We start from the raw sequence: 24,892 nt of genomic DNA, 5'->3' as shown, positions 1-24,892 counted from the left end.
CAGTAGCACTGCTCAGCCTGGGCGAGATAGGGGCTGTACGAGCAGGCGGTGCGGGACGAGCGCTGTGGGGCCGTGCGTGGAGGTGGATTAGAACACCTGGCTGCGAGAGAAAGCTGAAAGGCTTTGCTGGTGGCTTGTGGGCCAGAATATCATGGCTGCAGCTGCAAAGGGAATACAGTTTAATATTAAACAGAGCAAAAAGAGTATGTACAGGTGGAAAGGAAGAAGACAAATCACATTTGTCTCAGTTACATTTGTAGGATCGTTTTTTTAGTAACAGTTCAAATTGGCTGACTTGTTGCTATTGTGAAACAGTTGGTGTTGAAGAGAAATTTAAGCCCAGAGACGCAGGTTTAGAGCAGTCAAGGATGGATGCCAGGATTACATCCCAGGTATTGCCTGCTCAGGTGAGAGGGAGGTAGAGAGCACTTAACGACTGCACAAGCTAACACAGACTGTGCTCAAGGTAAACACGTTCCTCTCTATCACCAGAACAGTTAATGCCATTTAAATACATCTGAAGTACAAAATGCTGTGTTTTAGAGCACCACTCCTCGTTTATCTGTCAGGTGACCATGCCCTACTAAACCTTCCTGTTGCCTCAGTACTCTTGTTATTTGTTTATATTAAAAGCAGCAACAAGATGCGAGGCATTTTCTGCAGATACAAGGAAATATATACAAGGTATATACTCCAACAGGTCTGCAGTGTAAAAGGGCAAATAGTTCAAAGCTGGGAGTCTGGAATTCAGTATAAATGCAGAACAATTTGAGATGAGCAGCCCATTTTCTCTGTTCTTTGTCTCTGCTCTCTGCTTGGTTGGTCGACCGTGAGGATGAAGAAACACAGTCATCCTGCCCAGGAAGTGGCATGGGAGAGGGGGGCAGCACTTTCAGGAGAAACCTGCATGGTGCTGAATGGGTACAGGATGAAAGCAGGGTCTAGATCAGTTGCTGAAGCAAGACCAGTGCCCTATTTTCAAGGTTGTGCTTCCCAGGGGTAGCCCTGCATGGCTGTCTGGACTGCCTGCTGTTGCCCTATATCCATATCCAGAATTTCTAGTTTCCTGTACTTTTCTCAAAGCTTTTTTCTCTTTGCCTTTTGGGATTTTGTGTCTGTAGCAACTTAATGTACCACAGCCTTAGGGTGGGTTTTTTTTGTTGTTTTTTTTTTTTGTGTGTGTGTATGGTTTTTTTTGTGGAGGGAGGGGTAGAAGTACGTTGAGAACTGTGGCTGTGGAGATGCAGGTAGATAAAGGTAATTACTTAAACACATATAGGGCAGGACTTACTGGTTTGGAGACCCAGATTAAGATGCAGAGGAGCATGTGAGGTTGATGATTATATTTCGGGGAGAGTTAATTGACGGAAGGTGAAGGCAGACAAAGAACCGCTGCTTACTGCCTTCTTGAATCCCAATCAGGAATTATGATTAAAGACGCGGCGAGACAACAGAGGCCTGATGAATTGGTGTCTTTTTTTTTTTCTTTTTTGCCGTCATTCACACTTGATTGACTTCAACCTTTCAAGTGCAAAAGTCTCTCTTTTCCATTATTATTCATAGCCATCTGAGTTTTTCTAATTAAAGTGTATGAAAACAATTACTGATCCGTCGTACTGAGTCTGGTAGTGGGGATGGCTGCCTTACTGTAATGCGTATAAAAAGCCCACAGTTTTCTATAATGATGTGCAGCTGAGGTGTTAGATAATTTTATTCTTTTTCTACTCTGTTGGGTTTTTTTTTAATTTCTCATGATTTATTTTTCATAATTCCTAAAGATCCTAGGAAAGCACTCTCCCTGCTGACAAAGCTGAGAGGGACAGTTCCTTCATGCCTTTCCTCCTCCGCATCCCTGCCAGGCCCCCTCCTCAGAGCCCCACTACTGTGAATGAACCAGTGACCTTTCACATCTTCTGACCCACCACCCATAGCCGTCAGATGCTCGTGGTTAAAGTAGAAGGTGGAATGAATTTGCTGTGCTCAGCTTCCTTCCTTGTGATTTATCAGTGTCAGCTGCCTTTCCTGCAGACATCTGTAGGACTCGGTGCTTACCTTCGTGCACCTACCCTCCACGTAAACCAGGGTAGCTCAGCATCTCTCTTTGGTACGGTTTGTATGTCTGCAGCCACTCTTGTGAACCTTTGTTTCTGAGCTGCTTTTGCTTCCATTCACTTAAACCAAGGTCTAGTCTGTGTCAGTTTGGATTTGACATGTGTGTCGATCAGGAAGGTTTCATGTCCTGCACAGAGGCTTACAGTATTTCAGCTGCAGCTTCACCATGGATTTGTTAATATCTCATGCAGTTCGGCCAGAGTCTTGTGGTCCCTGACTTTCCAGAAAGCAAGCTATCCTGCATGCAGGTAACAGCTTCACTCACTCTCTTCTGAAATTAAGGTTCAGATGCCCTCTTAGTGTCTGACAGAAGGATGGAGAGGCTTGTTTTGTTTAGAAACATACCTGTCTAGGAGTGCTTGTTTCTGCGTCACTATTCCAGCAGTCAGAGGTTGGGAGCACAAGCACTGTAAGCGTTGCAAGTCAGTGTTGGTTTCTGTTTCTCCAAGTACCATCATGCTGGTGAGAGGGAACGCTCCTTGAGCACCAGCAGCAGGGGAGCAGGCAGAGCTGTGGAGGTGTCTTTGCTTGCCACAGGCACATAACTGGTTCTGGCACCGTGTGCTTGAATACAGCACGAATGGTCGTAGTGACACAGGTTTGTCTGAGACAACGACTGTGGGGCAGCTTTTCGGTTGTTGTGAGATACTGACCATGGAAGGTTAAAAGGGCATTCGTTGTCCCACATCCAATAACAGCCACACACAGCCTGGTAGCTAGGTGGTTTGTACTTGGTGTGTGTGACAGGATAAACTCAAAGAAACATGGTTTTCCAGAAAAAGATGAGTGTAAGCATTTGACTCTTTCAAGGAGCATCTCTAGCTGAAGCACACAAAATCTCCAGCTCTTCAAAAATGTTGGTACTCAAGTACTGCAGTGGTAATGATGGTGCAGGTTCTAGACAAACACTTGAAGAGAGGCGAAGGAAACACAGCAGTCAGAGCAAGGAAAGGGTTACCAATAGCTTTTCATTTCACAGACAATTTGCTGTCTTTTTAGTCTTTCCTTATTCATCCTTTCCTTTGTCACCTCTCTCCTTATTTGTACTTTTCTTTCTCATGCCCCTCCTTTTCCTGCATCAATACACTTTGAAAACAGCGCTGCAATGCTCCCTAGTTCAAGATTACAGTGTACTTTACGAGGTATGATTTAATTAGGGGCCTTATTATGTTTTCAGCAGCTTAAGGTGGGCCTTTCAACTTATCTACCTAATTGGTTGCACAAGAAGTTTCACAGCCCATGACAAAACATTGTCAGTGATCAAAGTCTGAATTCTACATAAAGGAAAAATATTAATAATAAGATTATTCTTCAAGTGTGCACTGCTAATTATGTCCAGAATGTAACTGTAGAAACACTTTTGACTGATGTGAGCTTTGTCTAATAAACATGAGTCTTCAGTGAGCTATGAAAAGTGACGCCTCTGACTTTACAATACTGGTGTATAATTTTGCTACTGAAGATGTTAAAAATATTTCCCTCTGCTTTTCTTTTCCCTACATCCCTACTTCCCTGTCTCCAGGTGACAACACCTGAGGTGATGATGCCCAGCAGCATGTTTCTGCCAGCAGCCACTCCAGAGAAAGATGGGAACTCCACCACCGAGGAGCTGGGGAAGCAGCCTGGTGAGTGCGGGTCAGTGAGGTCCATGGGTCCTACCAGTCCCCCAGCTCCTGTCACCTGGCTGGGAACTGTGTCCAGGGACATCTCCTCCTGGGCAACCTCCACATACCCAGCTATGTCCTGAGGACCACAGTTGGCCAGCACTTGGCAGAGCAGTCTTCCCATACCTGTACCACAAACAGGACAGTGCCCCCGGTGTCTCTGCAGTGGGGCAGAGCAGTGCAGCTCAGAGCTGATGAGCACGGCTCGCACACCATTGCAATTCACATGGAGGTTGTGGAAATTCTCCTTACCAAGGAGAAGACCAGATGGGAGCAGCAAAAAAGAGAGGTGGTTAAGAGGGCTTAGAGAATTGGTAGAGAAACCACAAGGGTTGCTGCTGCTGGCCACAGACTGTACTAACACCTCTGCTGCCATCGTAGCTCAAGTACATACACTGGGCAGGTTTCAGCTGCTGCAGTGCTTGTCCAGCCCAAACCTCCTCTGCCTTTTTCATTGCCATGCTGTGTTATGAAGGCATGGATGTAAATCAATGGCTATTTAGTCCTGGCTTTGTAGTGTGATGTAAGAACATCTCAAGAACATCATTCTGCACGAGCAGAAGTGTCTGGTCTTAAGCTTGGCAGGGAAACAATGTTGGTCCTCCTTCTGTGCCCTCCTGGAAAGTCTGTAGGGAATGTGGTAATGAAGACAGCCATTGCTTCCTTTCAGGCAGACGGCCCCAAGGCAGTGATGCTGGTGGGACAGCACTGGCATAGGCAGGAAAGCTAATGCTTTACTGGACACTGGGATCCCCTCTTTGGCCTCCACCCTTACCACACTATTCTGGCGGAACTGTGCTGTTAGGCCCCAGAAAAGTGGCAGTGCACTGAGTGCTTGTTCTTTCTTCTCCCTTCCTCCCTCAAACAACTTCCTTTGAGCTGCTGCTAGCAGGACCTGAATTTCATTCCTGTTTTTAGCTTTGATGGGACCAAGACTCAAATATTAAGTTCAGTTGGAGAAATCTTGCTGGAAATTAGGCAGGACATCAAAGAAAAACAGCAAAGAGCGATAGGTGGCTGGACAGCCTTTGCTTAAAAGGGAGAATTAAAGGTGAGAAATGTAGTAAGGGAATGTGTATGTGTGAATGATTCTCAGATACTCAAAGTGAACAAGAAAGTAAATTGTGTAGGTTTATGTAATGGGCCATGATGAGGGTTAATGGGCTGGTATTAAAATAAATGAGTGAAGGTAGAGGAGAAATGTTGGAAATACCTATTTGTCTTGCAGAGAAAAAAAAAACTGACCTAGTTGGGGCAAAAAATGGTGTTAATCAGCCCTTGTGCACTGGTGTAATTTCCAGTTTTGTTGTGATTTTGTTTTCACAGAGATCTCTGAGGACTCAGGAAAGAGTCTTTTGCCATCAGAAGGTGCAGAGCACAGCAGTGATCCCAAACCTGTTGCAGCCGATCAGAGCTCTGCCCGGGACGACTCTGGTTTCCTCTGCTGGAAGAAGGGGTGCAACCAGGTGTTCAAGAGCTCAGCAGCCCTGCAGACACATTTCAATGAAGTTCACGCAAAGCGGCCGCAGCTGCCAGTGTCTGATCGCCACGTCTACAAGTACCGTTGCAACCAGTGCAGCCTGGCATTCAAAACCATTGAGAAGCTGCAGCTCCACTCGCAGTACCATGTTATCCGAGCGGCCACCATGTGCTGCCTCTGCCAGCGCAGCTTCCGAACCTTCCAGGCCTTGAAGAAGCACTTGGAAACCAGCCATCTGGAGCTGAGTGAGGCTGACATTCAGCAGCTATATGGTGGTCTTTTGGTCAACGGGGACCTTCTTGCTATGGGCGATCCTTCGCTTGCAGAAGACCACACTATAATAGTTGAGGAAGATAAGGAGGAAGAGAGCGACTTGGAAGATAAGCAGAGCCCGACAGGTAGTGATTCAGGGTCGGTACAAGAGGACTCTGGCTCAGAACCAAAACGAGCCTTACCCTTCAGGAAGGGCCCTAACTTCACTATGGAGAAATTCCTAGATCCATCTCGCCCTTACAAATGCACAGTCTGCAAGGAATCTTTCACACAAAAGAACATTCTCCTGGTCCATTACAATTCAGTTTCTCATCTGCATAAACTGAAAAGAGCCCTCCAAGAGTCTGCTACTGGGCAGCCTGAACCTACTAGCAGCCCAGACAACAAACCCTTTAAGTGTAACACCTGTAACGTGGCCTACAGCCAGAGCTCTACCTTGGAGATCCACATGAGGTCTGTCCTGCACCAAACCAAGGCTCGCGCTGCCAAGCTAGAGGCAGCTGGGGGCAGTGGCAGTAGTAACGGAGCTGGCAATAGCAGCAGCAGCAGTCTCTCTTTGGGTTCATCCACACCAAGCCCAGTGAGCACTAGCAACAATAATACTTATACAACTACCAATACAAGTAATTCGGGCACAACTCCTATTCCCAGCCTGCTCAACCAGGTATCCAGCGACAGCTTGGGAATTGCTCCCATAGGTAACCCTGTTAGCACTAATATCTCCTCCCCTTCTGAGCCCAAAGAGGTAAACCGAAAGAAGCTGGCAGACATGATTGCATCCAGGCAGCAGCAGCAGCAGCAGCAACAGCAGCAGCAGCAGCAACAGCAGCAGCAGCAGCAGCAGCAGCAACAAGCTCAGACCTTGGCACAGGCCCAGGCTCAAGTCCAGGCCCACCTGCAACAAGAACTGCAGCAACAAGCTGCTCTCCTGCAATCTCAGCTATTCAACCCAGCACTCTTGCCGCACTTTCCAATGACCACTGAGACCCTTCTGCAGCTTCAACAACAGCAGCATCTTTTGTTTCCTTTCTACATCCCCAGTGCCGAGTTCCAGCTCAATCCAGAAGTTAGCTTGCCTGTCACCAGTGGTGCTCTAACACTGACTGGCACAGGTCCGAGTTTGCTGGAGGACCTGAAGGCCCAAGTTCAGCTCCCTCAGCAGAGCCATCCACAGCTCTTACAACAGCAGCAAGGTCAGCTGTCCTTGTCACAACCTCATGTCCTTATACAGCAGAGCCAGCACCCAGAGAAGAAGAATAAATCTGTAGTGAAGGAGAAAGAAAAAGAAACCCCACGGGAAAGGGAAAGTGCAGAGAGGGGAGACAATAATGCAGCATCTAAGGAGTCTTTGCCTGATAACTTAAAGCCCAAAGACAAGAAGGACTTTGTACCAGGTGGCAATTCGGAGCCCTCCTTACTGCCTCCACGTATTGCATCTGATGCAAGAGGGAATGCCACAAAAGCCTTGCTAGAAAATTTTGGCTTTGAGCTTGTCATTCAGTATAATGAAAACAAGCAGAAGGTGCAGAAGAAAAATGGGAAGGCAGAGCAAGGTGAGAACTTGGAAAAGCTAGAGTGTGATACATGTGGCAAGTTCTTTTCAAATATCCTCATCCTGAAGAGCCACCAAGAGCATGTTCACCAACATTACTTTCCCTTTAAGCAATTAGAGAGATTTGCCAAACAGTACAGAGAACACTATGACAAACTGTACCCACTGCGGCCTCAGACCCCAGAGCCACCACCACCACCTCCACCACCCCCACCTCCACTCCCTCCAGCACCTCCTCAGCCAGCTTCTACTCCCACCATTCCTACTTCTGCCCCACCAATTACCTCTCCTACGATTGCACCAGCCCAGCCATCTGTGCCACTCACTCAGCTCTCTATGCCAATGGAGCTCCCCATCTTTTCACCACTTATGATGCAAACCATGCCACTACAAACATTACCTGCTCAGCTGCCACCCCAGCTTGGTCCTGTAGACCCTCTGCCTGCTGACTTGGCCCAGTTATACCAGCATCAGCTCAACCCTAGCCTTCTCCAGCAGCAGCAGAACAAGAGGCCACGGACACGAATCACTGATGACCAACTCAGAGTTCTTCGGCAGTATTTTGATATTAACAATTCCCCAAGTGAGGAACAGATCAAAGAGATGGCGGACAAATCTGGGTTACCCCAGAAAGTGATCAAGCACTGGTTTAGAAACACTCTTTTCAAAGAACGCCAGCGCAACAAGGATTCTCCATACAATTTCAGTAATCCTCCCATTACCAGCCTGGAAGAGCTGAAGATAGACTCACGGCCTCCTTCTCCAGAACCTCAAAAGCAGGAGTACTGGGGAAGCAAGCGATCCTCCCGGACACGCTTTACTGACTACCAACTCAGAGTCCTGCAGGACTTCTTTGATGCCAATGCTTATCCAAAGGATGATGAATTTGAGCAGCTTTCTAACTTGCTGAACCTCCCAACACGTGTCATAGTGGTGTGGTTCCAGAATGCCCGTCAAAAAGCTAGGAAAAACTATGAGAATCAGGGAGAAGGCAAAGATGGAGAACGGCGGGAGCTTACAAACGACAGGTACATTAGAACAAGCAACTTGAACTACCAATGCAAAAAGTGCAGTCTAGTCTTTCAGCGCATTTTTGATCTCATTAAACACCAGAAAAAACTTTGTTACAAAGATGAGGATGAAGATGGACAGGATGATAGCCAGAATGAAGACTCTATGGATGCAATGGAGCTCTTGACTCCAACCAGTTCCTCCTGCAGCACACCAATGCCCTCACAAGCTTACAGCACACCTACGTCTTCAGCTAATGCAACCTCCTCAGCTTTTCTGCAGCTCACAGCAGAGGCAGACGATTCCTCTACCTATAGCTCTAAAGTAGAAGCTACAGATGAGAAACCAAAGCAGTCTGAACCTCCAAGTACACAGCAAAACCAAACTCAAGAGAAGCAAGTGCAACCAAAGCAAGAGTCTCAGCAGCAACAGGACCAAGGAGAACAAAAGACAAATTCAGCACACCAAAAGATTTCACAGTTATCCTCCCCCTCTTCATTACAACAGCCACCTCCCCCTCCTCAGCCCCCTCAGTGTTCTTTGTCACAGTCAAGCCCAAGTCCATCTCAGCTGTCACATCTCTCCCTCAAACCCATTCACACATCCACCCCTCAACAGCTGGCAAACCTACCTCCTCAGCTAATCCCATACCAGTGTGACCAGTGTAAGCTGGCATTTCCTTCCTTTGAGCATTGGCAGGAGCATCAGCAGCTTCATTTTCTGAGTGCACAAAACCAGTTTATTCACCCCCCGTTCCTGGACAGAACGCTGGATATGCCTTTCATGCTTTTTGATCCCAGTAATCCACTACTTGCAAGCCAGCTGCTATCTGGTACATTACCACAGATTCCAGCAAGCTCCGCTACTTCTCCATCAACTCCAACATCCACAATGAACACACTGAAGAGAAAGCTGGAGGAAAAGGCCAGTGCAAGCCCTGGAGAAAATGACAGTGGGACTGGAGGAGAAGAACCTCAAAGGGATAAACGTCTAAGGACAACAATTACCCCAGAGCAGCTGGAAATTCTTTATCAGAAATACTTGCTTGACTCCAACCCCACACGGAAAATGTTGGATCACATTGCACATGAAGTGGGCTTGAAGAAACGTGTTGTGCAAGTTTGGTTTCAGAACACCCGTGCACGGGAAAGGAAGGGACAGTTCAGAGCTGTAGGGCCTGCCCAAGCCCATAGACGTTGTCCATTCTGCCGGGCTCTCTTTAAAGCAAAGACGGCTCTTGAAGCTCACATCCGATCCCGCCACTGGCATGAGGCCAAGAGAGCCGGATACAACTTGACATTGTCTGCTATGCTCTTAGATTGCGATGGGGGACTCCAGATGAAGGGAGACATCTTTGATGGAGCAAGCTTTTCCCACATGCCACCAACTAGTAGTGACAGTCAGAGTGTTCCTCTCTCCCCAGTGAACAAGAGCATGGAACTGTCACCTCGGACTCTGCTGAGTCCATCCTCCATCAAGGTGGAAGGGATAGAAGACTTTGAGAGTCCCTCCATGTCCTCGGTCAACCTGAGCTTTGACCAGACAAAGCTGGACAATGATGACTGCTCTTCTGTCAACACTGCAATCACAGACACTACAACAGGAGATGAAGGGAATGCAGACAATGATAGTGCAACAGGGATTGCAACTGAAACCAAATCTGCATCAGGACCCAGTGAAGGTCTCACAAAAGCTGCCATGATAGCAATGTCTGAATATGAAGATCGTCTGTCTTCTGGCCTGGTCAGCCCAGCTCCCAGCTTTTACAGCAAAGAGTACGATAATGAAGGTACTGTGGACTATAGTGAAACATCCAGCCTTGCAGATCCCTGCTCACCCAGCCCTGGTGCAAGTGGTTCAGCCAGCAAGTCTGGGGAGAGTGGGGATCGGCCCGGACAGAAACGCTTTCGCACTCAGATGACTAATCTCCAGCTAAAAGTTCTTAAGTCATGCTTTAATGACTACAGGACACCTACCATGCTGGAGTGTGAGGTCTTGGGCAATGACATTGGACTGCCAAAGAGAGTTGTTCAGGTCTGGTTCCAAAATGCTCGGGCAAAGGAGAAGAAGTCCAAACTCAGCATGGCCAAGCATTTTGGTATAAACCAAACAAGTTATGAGGGACCCAAAACAGAGTGCACTTTGTGTGGCATCAAGTACAGCGCTCGACTGTCTGTACGTGACCATATCTTCTCTCAACAGCATATCTCCAAAGTTAAAGAAACCATTGGAAGCCAGTTGGATAAGGAAAAGGAGTATTTTGACCCAGCTACTGTACGTCAGTTGATGGCTCAGCAAGAGCTGGACCGGATCAAAAAAGCCAATGAGGTTCTTGGTCTGGCAGCTCAACAGCAGGGCATGTTTGATAACACCCCTCTGCAAGCTCTTAACCTTCCTGCTGCGTACCCAGCACTACAGGGCATCCCTCCAGTCTTGCTCCCAGGCCTCAACAGCCCATCCTTACCAGGCTTCACTCCATCCAACACAGGTGAGTATGGATGTTATCACACTACCCAGAGAGACAGCTTTACTTGATGCATCTTTAGCACAAGTGGATGTTCCCTTCAGAATGACCGGTAATAGGATACTTGGCCCTTTAGTTAAGCATGTTTACTTGAGAGCAAATAGGCATCAGGTGTTCTATCTTTAATTCCTGAATTCAGTTTTTCCAGCAAAATCTGAAATAGAGCAATGTCGCGTATCTATGTTTTGCTAGCATAGACTTAAAATTCTGATGCACCTTCAAGGAAATGGAAAATAGAGGATTTATCAAATAGAACGTGAAAAGGACTAATGTACTGAATGCATTGTTCATTATATCTTTCCTTTTGATATTAAATTCAGTTTATGCAATGCTGTCCCAAGTTTTCAGTAATTCTGAACTGTTTCCAGGGAAAATGTAATGTTCCTGGTAGTAGTGGTGACAGAATCTGGAGCATCTTTATGTAACACCCTTATAGTGACCTCCAGGACAAATCCTGATGGGGTGGTGGGTTGTTTTTGAGCTATGAGCTGGGCATTGTCTGTAAATACATTCTCAACCAACAACAGTGTATTCATAGGGTAAATCTACTTTGTGTTTTAATAGGGTATTTCTTAACAATACTACATAACAATGAAATTTGGCATAGTCCTTTGGATGGCCTAATTCCAGATATTGGACTTTGTCTTTTCAGGATGCTCTTTTCCCTTGTACCTGGTGGAGGGCTGGAAAGTATATGATGTATAGCAAATACTGTCAGTAGAAGGCACTATTCAGTACACTAGACTTAGAAAAGTTGATTCAAGGATTATTTCACCCCTGCTGCATCTGTGGCATCCCAAGGATATGCTTGCATCTGAATCACAACTTGTGACAGAGTTAATTGATGTTCCCTAGGAGACCTGCTTTCAGTTGGCAGACTTCTCTGTTTACTTCTGATGATACCTATTTAAGTTGCCTCTCACCAGGGTCGCTCTGCATTTGCAAAGATATCCCAAGAACTGATTCTAGTGTCCTGTCTGAGCAACAGGCTGAGTCTGTCTCAGATGGAAAACACTGTCATGCCTGGTCCTGCTACAGCATATGCCAGTATGCACCTTTGTTTTCTATACTGCACTGATACTGATCTAACGCTATTAGAGAGTGTCCAGAAACAATAACTTTCTTTTACTGTACTGAACTAATTGGCTAATGATGAGTTATAATCCATGGTATAAAGTGTAAATATTATCTAAGCATCTTCCTGGCTTCTTAATCAGAAACTGGAGTGATACCAGTCTTCAAAAAGACTTTCTGATGCTTTTTGTCAGCAGGCCATTTCTTAAGTTCTTTTTTCAACAGATTGAAGAACTGAGTGCTGATGCTGCCAGGTAATATGATAGCGTCATATTAATCAAATTGCCTTCTTCATTTGTCATGCAGGAGGTAAATCTTTGGATAAGCAAATCAAAATTTTAGTAAAAAAATAAATAGCTGCCTTGAGCAGTTAGGTGGAACTTGGAACAGCTTATCTGACATTTGCAAGGGGGTCTGGTTGCAGAGTTGTTCACTATAAATCACATCACTAGAACCTGAAGTTAGTATGTTGTTACAGTGACATTAGATATAATATCCTGAAGAGAGCATTAAAGACCCATGACTCAAAACAGGCATCCTTCTATCCCCTGGGAAAAGGCTCTGTTCACCTTTGTCTCCACAACTAGTCATCTCTGAAGTATCTTCTGCTGGCAAATGGAAAAGAGTTGGGTTCTGGCCTTTCCAAATATGATCCACGCTCTTGGAGTCAAAATCCTTCTCTCCACTGGAGCAGCAGAGGGAATTACCTTGTAGTGTGGTTGCCGGTGTTCATGTCAGAAGCAGAAGAGATCAGAGTAAGTTTATGTGGAAAAGTTTTCTATTAGGAGTTAGGGCCTCTGCAAGGCTTTTTTGCATAGTTACAGGATTCCTTCCACCCCCACCCCACCCCGAGTAGATAAAATAGTTCTTGACTATGGGTGTAGGATAGTCCATTGTAATTAAACCATCTTTTAAAACAGTTCCTGTGAGATATTCTTCTGTCTGGGGCTGCTGCCCATTCCTGCTCCTTGAGTGTAGTCTTAGGCATGTGCCTGATGGGGATCTTTGTGTGCCAGTTCCGACAGAAGATCTTGGTTCAGTGGCCAGAAGTAAGCCGAAATGATTTCTTTGGCAAATTATATTGTCAGCCTATCACAGATCAGCTCTGTGCTGTTTACTTAGTACCCGAAGTTTATAACAAGATCTAAAATTACTTTTTTGTGCTTCAATACATATGTTGCCTTTATTTTTCTCCAAAGATCAGTATGTGTCTTGGGGAGATGGGGCTACATACTATGAATGTTAAGAATAATCAGTGACTGCCTAGACAGGACTAAGCTATTTAGAAAGTCAAACAGACTATTTGTGGCCTTTAGATAAAGCTCCAAAGGTCAGGCCATCTCAGCTCAAAGCCTGTCGAAACAGATAAGGCTGTGCATCCAGGAATGTTATGAATTAGCTGCTGCTCCTGTGCTTGAACCTCTCAGGGACTGTTCAACGCGGGAACATCAGTTCCAATGGCATCTATCCATAATATCCCCTTATCTGAAATCTATAAGGCTGCCGCGTCAAGGCTCACTTCATACCTTTACAAATCACCATTGTCTCAATACAGCATCAAGAGCAGTTGCAGGTTTCAGAAGGGCTTTGCTTCAGTCATCACTGAATTCTCCAGGGCTCTTATCCCGCCTCTTCCTCAAGCCCTGCTGCTCGCTTCCTTTACCAGGCTGTCCTCTGCAGAGTCACATCGGTTTTGTCCCCTCCGCTTTACTCAGGAGGCCAGCTCTGCCTGCAGGTCTCCAAAGCCAGTGGGTGAATGCAACACCATAGACAAATGAACTGTTTATACTAGAGTGTCGTGCAGCCAGGATTTGAAGACTGCTGTGCCCCACTTTGCTGCCAACTGCTACTCAGAACATGATGCTGCAAAATGGTTGTTCCTTCACTGTATTCTGAGCAGTACAAATTCAGTGGCACCCATAGTTACTGAATGAGCTACATTCCAGGAAAGGAATTAAGTTTAATCTGAAGAGAATGAGTCCATGGGACTGGAATAACTCCACTGTACAGGGGACAACAGCTAGAAAGTCTGGCTGAAGTTATACAAGAAAGTCAGGTGCATTGTTTGTGTTGAGTAGTTTCTTCAGGACATTTGCATCTGTTCAGCTGTCTGTGATATGTGGAGGTTTTCTCTCTTTGGTTTACAGAATCACAGAATAAAGGTTGAAAAGAACCTCTGGAGGTCACCTGGTCCAAACACCCTGCTCAGACAGGGCCACCTAGAGCAGGTTGTGAATAACTGACTCATTTTTGAAAAGGCAGTATTTTCTGGTTTGCTGTCACCCTGCATCTGTGCATCACAAGAGAGACATGGTTGGGCTGCCTTGCTTTCAGCCACAGGAAGGGAAAGTGGGCACTCAGGGACCCAGGGGAGCGGAGAGGCATCTTGCCAGGGAAGCCCAGCTGCTCTCCAGGAGCCACCTGGGTTCCCACACGCCAGTCCCCTGCCCCGGGTGCCTAGCTGCTCTCAGCACCAGCTCTCATCCAGCAGCCCTTCTCCAAAGCACCTTCTACCCTTGAGCCACCTCAGGCTCCTCATCAGCCTTCCCGCACATCCGCTTTGTTCCCTTACCAAATGCCCTCAGCTGCCCCAGCCCTGAGGTCACTCGGGTGTCCCTCTGCCATCTGCAAAGGGAAAACAGCCCCGTGGCTGCCAGCTGCTCTCGCCCTGAGCCGCGGGAGCTCATCAGCAGCTTGCCACTGATGGGTCATGGCAGATGTCTGTCCGTCCGTCCTCGCCCAATAAGGGGCAGTGCAAGAATCTAGAGCGCTGAGGGACACATCAGGCTTTATCCATGGTAGCTCTTCTTAGGACAACATCTCCTTAGCCAGTGTTTTCCAACTATAGAGCAGTCGATTTTGCCAAGCATTAGGAGCACACAGAAGCTGGCAGCTGCAGCTCTTCCCCGGGCAAGTGCAAGCTGATGAACTAGGAGAGAAAACAGGATGAGGAACACATCCCTTATCTGCACCCCTCTGGCATTCCCCACCTTCCTCCTTTCCATTTCCCCTGCCCCACTCCTTCGCATACGTTTTAAGTATTTTCATAATCCAGCACTAACTAGCTAACGTGAAATGGAAGATGGTAACACCATCTCACCTGAAGCATCATGGGCGGCCGTCAGGTGCTCAGCACTGCGTGGCCATGGGTGACATGGCTGACAGGCACGGCCCCTCAGGACAGGCACCAGGGGTTCGGGCATCCCCATGCCCAGGGGAAGCGGGGCTGGCGTCCAGGCGCCCCAACATGAGCCACACAGCACAGGGCTGGTGGTTAGTCACTGCCCCTGCGTGGAGAAGGGAGTGCAGGGGCACTCGTGGGGTGTCCTGGGGTCACCCTGCTTTGTGCTTGCCACCTGCCCTGCACTGACTCCTCACCTCTCTCTCCTCCCTCTTGCAGCTTTAACTTCTCCCAAACCCAATCTGATGGGCCTGCCCAGCACAAGCGTCCCTTCGCCCGGACTCCCCACCTCTGGATTACCAAATAAGCAGCCCCCAGCCGCTCTGAGCTCGCCCACTCCAGCACAAGCCACGGCGGCCGTGGCCCCGCAGCAGCCGCCGGCAACAACCCCACAGCCGCAGCAGCAGCAGCCGCCCCCGCCACAACGCAAGGAGAAGGAGAGCGAGAAGGCAAAAGAGAAGGAAAAGGCACCCAAGGGGAAGGGGGACCCCCTGCCAGGGCCCAAGAAGGAGAAGGGGGAGGCGCCGGCAGGTGCCCTCTCGGCCCCGCTGCCTGCCATGGAGTATGCGGTGGAGCCTGCCCAGCTGCAGGCACTGCAGGCCGCCCTGAATTCGGACCCCACCACCTTGCTGACGAGCCAGTTCCTGCCCTACTTTGTCCCTGGGTTTTCCCCCTACTACGCCCCGCAGATCCCTGGCGCCCTGCAGAGCGGGTACCTGCAGCCCATGTATGGGATGGAGGGGCTCTTCCCCTACAGCCCTGCACTGTCGCAGGCGCTGCTGGGGCTGTCCCCCGGCTCCCTGCTGCAGCAGTACCAGCAATACCAGCAGAGTCTGCAGGAGGCATTGCAGCAGCAGCAGCGGCAAGCGCAGCAGCAGCAGCAGCAGCAGCAGCAGCAGAAAGCGCAGCAGCCCAAAGGAAGCCAAACCCCCGTCCCCACGGGGGCTGCCACCCCGGACAAAGACCCTGCCAAAGAACCCCCCAAGCAAGAAGAGCAGAAGAATGCACCCCGCGAGGTGTCCCCCCTCCTGCCCAAACCCCCAGAAGAGCCCGAAGCGGAAGGCAAGGGCGCGGACTCCCTCTGCGACCCCTTCATCGTCCCGAAGGTGCAGTACAAGCTGGTCTGCCGCAAGTGCCAGGCGGGCTTCGGCGACCAGGAGGCGGCCAGCGACCACCTGAAGTCCCTCTGCTTCTTCGGCCAGTCCATGGCGAACCTGCAAGAGATGGTGCTTCACGTGCCCACCGGCAGCGGCCAGGGCAGCGGCTCGTACCAGTGCGTGGCGTGCGAGAGCACGGTGTGTGGGGACGAAGCCCTCAGTCAGCATCTCGAGTCAGCCCCGCACAAACACCGAACAATCACAAGAGCAGCAAGAAACGCCAAAGAGCACCCCAGTCTATTACCTCACTCTGCCTGCCCCCCCGACCCCAGCACCGCATCTACCTCGCAGTCGGCCGCTCACTCAAACGACAGCCCCCCGCCCCCCCGGCCTCCCCCGGCTTCCCCCCACGCCTCCAGAAAGCCCTGGCCCCCGGCAGCCCCCCGCGCCCCGCCGGGGAAGCCGCCGCCGCCGCCTTTCCCTCCTCTCTCCTCATCTTCAACGGTTACCTCAAGTTCATGCAGCACCTCAGGGGTTCAGCCCTCGATGCCAACAGACGACTATTCGGAGGAGTCTGACACGGATCTTAGCCAAAAGTCAGATGGACCGGCGAGCCCGGCGGAGGGGCCCCGGGACCCCGGCTGCCCTAAGGACAGTGGTCTAGCTAGCGTAGGAATGGACACCTTCAGATTGTAAGCTTTGAAGATGAACAATGAAAATTTAAATAAAAAAGTTAATAACAAACCAATTTCAAAAATAGACTAACTGCAATTCCAAAGCTTCTAACCAAAAAAAGAAAAAAGAAAAAAGAAAAAGCGTGGGTTGTTTTCCCATATAACGATGCCGGTGGGTTTTACATTTCTTTTTTCCTTTCCTTTTAATAAAATAAAACTTAAAAAAAAAAATCTGTTACATTTGTCCTTTCAAAGGTACTGTTGGTCTGGGAGACAAAAGCCCGTGCTGCCTCCTTACTGTCTTCGGAGCTTAAGCCCCTTGTATATTGCCCCTTTTCAATAACGCCCCACGTCGATAGCACAGCAGAGGCCGGCATGTACTGTATGGGAAAGCAGCCCACCTTGTTACAGTTTTAAATTTCTTGCTATCTTAGCATTCAGATACCAATGGCTTGCTAAAAGAAAAAAGAAATGTAATGTCTTTTTATTCTCAGGTCAATCGCTCACACTTTGTTCTGTTTTCAGAATCATTGTTTTATATATATATATATATAATTTCTTTTGTTTGTTTTTGGGTTTTTTGTTTTGTTTTGTTTTCGTTCCAGAAAAGGTTGGGTTTTTTGTTTTTGTTTTTTTTCTGTTCGTTTGTTTGTTTTTTTGTTAATTTAAAATGGGCAGAAAGTATTCAAGAGAAAATCAATGTGAACTGCTTTAGCTTTTCGGGGATTTTAAGGGTAGCTTTTCTGCTGAAGCCAATTTCAAGGGGAAAAGTTAAGCACTCCCACTTTTCAGAAAAAAATAAACCACAAAGAGTGTTGAGGACTCGGAGCTTAAAAAATAAGTTTTAAAACAACTGACTTTCTGTATTTATGATAGATATGACCATTTTTGGTGTTGAGTAGATTGTTGCATTGGAAATGAACTGAAGCAGTATGGTAGATTTAAAAGAAAAAACCCTTTTGTGTACATTTAGCTTTTGTATGGTCCAGCTGACGGCTTCTCATTTGATGTTGTCTTGTTCATTCCTAGCCAGATAGATTGCAATCCATTGACTCGCCTAAGCTTTTCTTCCCTTTGTACCTTTACTCCCTGTTTTCCCCATCCTGTAATCTTCCACTTATGGTTGCTACCTTCATTTCTTAGAGGGTGGTTGCATAATTATTTTATAAAAACTAAAGAAAGAAGTTCAAAGGGTTTTGGGGGGTCAGTAGGATCCCTTGCAGAATATTTTTTGTTGGGGGTTTGAAACTTTTTAAGGCGTATACATACAATTTACCTATGTCTGTTACCCTTGTGCACTTATCTCTTTCTTATTTTCCATTTTTCCAGTGTTTTTTTTTTCCTCTTCTTTTCCTCATTTTGTAAATGCTTCAAAGACTCTATTCCTAACTATAAGCATTTGTTTCTGTTTGTGTAATTAGGCTGCATTCTGTTCCTTCTTTTGAAAAAAAAATAGTTTTTGTTACATTTTTTTTCTCTAAAGAAAATTCATGCTTTAAATAAAATCCAAAGACATACCCTTTCACCACTGGTGCAGAATGAGCAAAAAGGATTCTTTTTACTTGAGAATTTGTTTCTGATTTAAACAAACAAGTCTAAGTTTAAATAAAGAATAAAAAAAGTACCCAGGTTGTTATCTGTGCTTCTTCTGCAAGCAGAGAGACAACTCTTAACGAAAATCCAGCATACCAAAAGGCAGGTTTCAATTTTGAAGTTGTGTCCCTGTGCTAGGCAGCCTGAGCAGTGAGTGCCCAGAGACGCAGATAGCGATGCACAGAAAGAGGCTCTATGTGAGGCATTTGTGCTTACGTTGATCTCTATGCTCCTGTTTGTGGAAAACACGCCGACATACACGCACACACGCACGCACGCACTCACACGTCTTTTGTGGTCTGGACTTTGAAAGGAAAACTTTGTGCTGCTAAAATGTAGATTCTGGAGACAAATAGATGCTTGCTTTCACTTCTGTAGCCAAATGTCAACAGAAACGGTCTCCTTTCCCCCCCCGTTTCCTCTTCCCCAAAAGTGTGAGAGCCTTCTCCCTGTCATCCTCATCCTCCTTCTGCTTCAAAGGGAACTTCGAAGACTGTGAACGCAGGTTCCTCCCGCCGCCTTCGGGCTTCTCCTCCCAAGGCTGAAGCCGCTCACCGACTCTGCAAGAGACTGGAGCATCCTGAGAGACGAACGTGGGTTTCATTTTTTAGCGGGACTCTTTTATTTTTACAGATTTTTGGTTTTAGTTTGATGAAAGACTAGATCCTGAACTGTTGTACATATTTCTAACTAGGCTAATGCACAGTGCAAATTCCTTTTTTAATTGTTTTTTAAGTAGACGATACTAAAGAGAGTACCATCTAATATTCCTACCAGTATCCAGTTGTAGCATAAGGTGTCAAAAATGAAAACAAGTACACAAAATGCGTTTGCTGTTTTAACAAACTGTTTTCTTTTAACGAAAGTTCTTGTATTTCTCCCCGTGTTTGAGATGAACATTTTTTAAATTCTAAAGTTGTACAGTTTTGTTTTTCCATTATTTTATCTTGTTTGTAATTCTATGAAATATATATATATATATTTTTTGCCATTTAACTGTTGTATGTTACTCTGTCTGTATCATATAGAAATTTTTTTGTTCTGTTTTTTGATTATGTGATACAAGTTAACAATTTAACACTAGCTTTATCTGTCAAATTCTGCGAGGTCTCTTTTTGAAATCCTTTTGTTTTGTTGGTTTTGTTTTGGTTTTGGTTTTGGTTTTTTAATTATATTGCTTGGTCATAGTGCAATTTCCCTCTCCTTCTTCCCCCTCCTCCTTCCCACCCACTAAAAGGTTTTATAAATTCATTTCCTTGTATTTTTTTGTAAATGTTTCTAGAGACTTCCAGTGTGAGGTTGCCTCCTCCTCTCGCAGTCCCCGTGCTATGGGGTGGGATGGCCGCAGGATGCGCAGTTCCCGACCGCCCAAGGCTGACGGCTGGGACTGGACGCCCCCCGCCCAGCGGCCCCATGGGACCCCGCGTCCCAGCCCTGCGCCCGCAGAGCCACGGTGGGAGCAGGGGTGGCCCCGCGGAGCCTTTTTGAGATCTGCCCCAGGGCAAGCGCGCCCCTTGTAAGCGAAGGTCAGCAGGCCAGGGGCCGGGCAGAGCGGGGCAAGCAGGGCATGAGGAAAAGATTTTAAACTTAGCATTGAGTGGGTTTCTGTTTTATTTTTAATAAAAAGCTTTTTTAAGTGGTGAAGATGGCCAAAGTTTCATACAACTGAGAATAAAGTAAGGCGTAAGGCGTGTGTTGGGGCCACCCGCGCCCGCTGGGCAGGCGGGGCGGGAGCTGGCGAGGGAGGCACTGGCACGGCCAGCATACTCGGTGTTCGTGGAAATATATTTTGCTTTAGAAAAAAAAAAAACTTAAATAGAAGCAGAAATTGGGTTGGTTGGTTGGTTGGTTGGTTGGCTGGTTGGTTGGTTGGTTGGTTTATTGGCGCTGAGATACTGCCCACTGTGAATCACAAAGCTTTGACTATTTTTTTTGTTTTTATTTCTAGGGGGCGAGTTTGGGTAGAACAGAAAGCATAAATGAGGTGAAGAGGGATATGAACAGCCTTTGCAATGTACAAAAAATAGAGCAAGTGAAACCAAAAATGATGTTCTTGGTGTTTTTCTATAATGTAGTCTTGTTAGCTTTTTTTGTTACTGTAACAATGCTGATCTCGAACTGTACCAAAATACATGGAGACTAACAGAAACAGAAACCACATGGAACTTTCAAAACTTTAAAAAGATTTGTCACAAAAGACTTTGTTGTCATAGTTGAGTTGACTGTAGATGGTAATTGAATATACTCCTTTGGAAATATTTCATCACGTATGTTTCCTGCTCATTGTGATACATTAAAAAAAAAAAATGAGCAAAAGCTCTCGTCTCCAATGTCCCCGCTTGTGCGGTGCAGGGTCCGCGTCGGGTGGGTGAGCGGCGCGCGGCACGGCGGGACTCGTGCGTCCACCTGAGGCCGCGCACCCACGCCGACAGACGGGTGCTCGCATGGAGCCACATGTGCTCGAGGGCACAAGCCCTCGTGCCGCGCAGGCACACGCACAGGCACACGCGCATCCGCTTTCTTCCCGAAGCACCTGGGTGTCCGAGGGCCCGCCAATGTGGACGTGCTTGGGCTGATGCTGTGAATTAATGTTAACGTGGAAGTCATGAGCCAAATAGCGCAATTCATATTATGGATTTGGGATGCATTGTGTATAAAAACGACATTATAAGTGCATTCAATTTTACTAAATGATTGTGTAAGAATTCTGGGCATACTGCTGTAATTAATGGTTAAAGGGAAGGCATGATGCCCGCAGGAGCTGAGGTCATCTTGAAACCTGTGAACTAGAAGTGAACTAGAATCGCCATCTGTCTTCTTCTACTGATTAAACCAAAAGGAGACGAAGGTAAGAAAGGTGAGTAGCTGATTCACTGCTCCTACCTTTGCTTGTGGTACCTCTATCTCCAGAGCAGAGCTTGAGCAGGGACAAGCACTTTTGAAACTGCCGACTATTAAAAGCACATTTCTTTTACCAAAATTTGCCCCTTGCAGCAGAAAATTGAAATTCATTAGTAAGGGCCACATCCAAGAGAGAACCTCAGGGGCTACCATTCATCTCTAATTCATAACTGCAGCAATAAATAATTAAAAAAAAAAAAATCAGGTGGGATGAGAAGTCTTGTTTAGTGTGGGTGTCCTTGGATGGTCTGCTGCTGCCTTTGCAGCGAGGAGCTTCCTCTGCCTGGGGGAGCAGGAGCCCGGAGCTGCAGAGTGCAGCTCAGCCAGAGCAAGGAGGTTGTAGGGAAGAAATCTTGCAGCTAGTGAGGACGTGGGGGCATTCTTTAATAAGTGAGGTCAGAACACTGACTTGCAAGCCACTAAGTTCAGTAATAGGGTTGCTGATGCACTTTCATGAAAAAGAAAATGAAAGAAAAAAAGTGTACTGATTCGGGCTCCAAAAATACATGAATTATGAAATAAAGCAGGTCAAAATTGCCAAGCCCCCAATGACTCCTGGCAGTACGGTCTAGCCTAACCAAGTCATCCAGGACTTAGTCCAAGCACACAGCCCTGGGAGGAGGAGGTGCCGCTCCTCCAGGCTCTGAGACAGCAAGAGCAAGTGCACGTGAATGCGCCCTTCAGCTCAGCACCCCAAAGCCATCAACTGCAACAAAATCATCCTGACAGTGTGGTGGGCAGCCTTTGGGGCTTTTGTAGCTTTGTGTAATGGCTCAATGTTGTTTGCACATTTTTCCTTGTCAAATAATTTCCCTTCAGAAGCCCGATAGAAGAGCTTGGCTGGGTTTTCCACTAGTAAGTGCACAGGGCTCTTTGAGGAAAGCCTACGTTTCTGGCATATGGAGCTGCAGTACTTCAAGAGACACAATCTAGCAAGCCACATATCTATTCCACAAATCAAGTTATGAAGTGTGCATATTTGTTAGCTAGCCTCATATTTGTTAAAAAAAAAAAAAAAAGAGTTCTTAGTTGGGCTTTGTTGTGTGTTTTTTTTTTGGGGGGGGGGCAGAAGGAAGGTGTATGGTTTTTTAATGAAGAGTGCCATTTCTGTGTTGAAACATGACAGATTTGTCCAAGACAACTGGATGTTTTTATCAATTGCTTTTAATAACCGACATCAGTCAGACACCATTTTAAATGTTCCAGTGCAGGCCAGAAAATAATGTATTTACACTTCAGCTTTAGACAGTTTTATTGTGAAAAATTCCAAGGCTCAACCATGAATGAGGCACGCTTCAAGCGCACAGGGTACCTGCGCATGCAAGCTCACAGCCAGACACAGCTCGCCTCCCTCGCTGGGATGCTGGGATACTGCACGGCCTTCCCCGAATGTGGCAGGGCTGGGCTCTGCCCAGTGCCTGCTCTTCTTAGATTGAGCAAAATCAATTTTTTTTTCCTCTGGTGTCACAAGATGGACAACTCATGCATCTTCTTTCCTTGGCTGGTGCACAGCACTGCAGCTGACACCTGAAGGGGCTTTTGCATTTCAGCAGGTAAAAGGGAGCAGCAGTTCCCTCAGCCATGCCCACCTGCCAGCTGTTCGCTTGATGGAGAGCTGCTGGTTGTTAGAGGTGTGTGGCCACACGTCGGGGCTTGCTTTGGGAGAAGCAGCAGGAAAGGGGAGATAATGGCTGCAGAGTTGGAAGTGTGCAAACCTTCTGAACAAAACCTAAGTGTGTTTTGGGAAGAACAGGTCTGGTGTGGTACAGGCAGGCTGCATTTATTGGGATTTATCGCCAGGCTCAGCCCAGGTACAAAAGCACTGAGCCCAGGCATTTAGCAGTGATACGGCTGCAAACCAAAAAAATTCAAAGAGCAGACAGTGAGCGGGGGGGGGGTGTTCAGGTGCAGAGGTTCCTCCACTCCTCCCTGCCCAAGGGAAAGCCAAGCCCCCTGACTCCTAGCCACAGTTTCCCATCCCTGCAGGCTGCAGCCAAACCGATGGTGCAGGGTCTGCTCCTCTCCGCCACCGGGCTGCCCGGTCTTGTCCCAGGCTCGGGCATTGCATTTCCTCTCTGCCGTGTGCCTAAACAGGTGGGGATCTGGATGGCCTCCTAACTGATTTGTTGTGGGGTTTTGGTTTTTTTTGTTGTTGTTGTTGTTTTCTAATGGAAAAAATCCATTCTGCATTTTCTACAAACAGATGGGACTGCAGCAGGAACCAGCACTACCCTTCCACTGGTGTTTGCACTGTACCGCGTTAATGACTTCAGTGTTGTACAGAGACCTGCAGTTTTGTAAGTTTATTATGTAACATTGCTATTTATTCCTAGGTTGAATTCCAGTTTAAAACAGCTATGCTTGAGAAAGCATCTCTCTAATGCTCAGAAAGGTGTAAATGGCTAGTAGCTGCACAAGCTGCAAACTAAAAACCACTGCGAGTGCCTATCTGTTTAGAGTAGTGCATCAGCTGAAATTGTGCAAACCTCTGACAGAAATAAAAAGGTTTTTCCATGCTGTGATTCTGGTAAGAGGAGACTGGGAGTGATTTTTTTTTTTTAATAACATTCACTGCCATCACCTTAAAGACAAGAAAGAGACTTAGCTCTTACTAGTACACTCTTACAGGCCAAAAGAAAAAATAATAATAATAATAATAAAAACAGTAAAATGATCACTTGTCTACTCAAGACAAAAATATTGCAGATGGGTTTTGAGCAGAGTTGCTGTCTGGAGGGTGTTTACACCTTCCAGTACAGCTTGCGGTTTGCTGTTATTCACAGAGAAGAAGAGGGGACTTTGCCATCTGCACAGGGCTCAGCTGTGCTGGGGAAGTGGCCTGGGCAGTCCCCACCACGGACCCAGGCTCCAGGTGAGGCAGCAAGGACAAATCTCAGTGCCACCAAGTGACAGAAGGGCTGCATTTGTAGATGTGTCTTGGACATAAAGAGGCTGATCCCTGGGACTCAAGCAAGACCAAAAGAAACCCCCAAACCCTGCCAACTCCCGGAGAGACCATGAGGAAGTGCCTGCCTTTGCTGCAGGAGCCTGGCGCCCGCTGCATCACAGGAGCATGGGGAGGGGGACGGACGGACAGAGAGGGACTGGTCCTGCAGCCCTCACTGTCACAGCAGCCCACGAACAGCATGAACACCCCCCGTCTCTCCCAAGAGCAGCAGATCTGGCCATGTCACTTCTGCAGCCAGGTCCCTGCCAAACTGAGCAGGGTCCTGCATTAACCTCTTTGCTAAATGACATGTGAAGTCTGCTAAGAAAGCTGGCTTGTCTAATGCAGACAGATGCTCTGAGAAACTGCCACCAGGCTCAGGCTGTGCCAGCAGTGGTGAAGGGTTAACTCTATCAGTACTTAAACTACAAATGTGGAGCCCATTCTCTCCTCCAAGCTCGTTAACAATGTACACCTGATGATCTAAAGCACTAGAGAGTCATTTTAATTAACGCTCTGCCAGAGGGGATGTGGTGAAGACACTGATTTCACTCCAATGACTTTCTATTTTGGTATATTGCAGAATCGGTGCATTACTTCCCCAGGCCGATGCGGTGAGCTAATCCAGCAACGGCTGCATGGGCTCTCCCAGGGCAGCTCAGTGCCAAGGTGCTGCCACCATCCCTGGCTGAGGACATGGCTCCCCGCCAGGCTGCACAGCACTGGCCCCAGCAGCTCGTCCCCGCTGTATCCATGCTTGGCCCCTGATGGGACAAGGCCGCCCTCCCCTACCACCAGTGGGGCGTGGG

The 24,892-nt window shown here is 47.3% G+C and overlaps 1 protein-coding gene and 1 long non-coding RNA gene across 5 annotated transcripts in view; both read left to right on the top strand.

Annotated features, from left to right (window-relative positions):
• ZFHX3 (zinc finger homeobox 3) overlaps positions 1-21,316 on the top strand; it is a 533,455-nt gene extending 512,139 nt beyond the window's left edge. For all 4 annotated transcript variants that reach the window (XM_040571666.1, XM_040571667.1, XM_040571669.1 and 1 more), the window contains 3 exons: positions 3,635-3,737; positions 5,103-10,580; positions 15,091-21,316. In XM_040571666.1, coding sequence (XP_040427600.1) covers positions 3,635-3,737; positions 5,103-10,580; positions 15,091-16,664 — 7,155 coding nt within the window. In that variant the 3' untranslated portion in view covers positions 16,665-21,316. The remainder of the gene's footprint in view (positions 1-3,634; positions 3,738-5,102; positions 10,581-15,090) is intronic.
• Positions 21,317-22,272: 956 nt separating this feature from the next.
• On the top strand, positions 22,273-24,892 carry LOC121076990. The gene is made up of 3 exons (XR_005823858.1): positions 22,273-22,841; positions 23,340-23,433; positions 24,667-24,892. It is a non-coding gene; the product is annotated as an uncharacterized LOC121076990 (long non-coding RNA).

The sequence above is a fragment of the Cygnus olor genome, chromosome 12 (genome assembly GCF_009769625.2).
Source record: "Cygnus olor isolate bCygOlo1 chromosome 12, bCygOlo1.pri.v2, whole genome shotgun sequence".
NCBI classification, from domain to species: Eukaryota; Metazoa; Chordata; class Aves; order Anseriformes; family Anatidae; genus Cygnus; species Cygnus olor.
The sequence above is the reverse complement of the archived record's forward strand: the minus strand, read 5'-3'. Positions and strand labels throughout refer to the sequence as shown.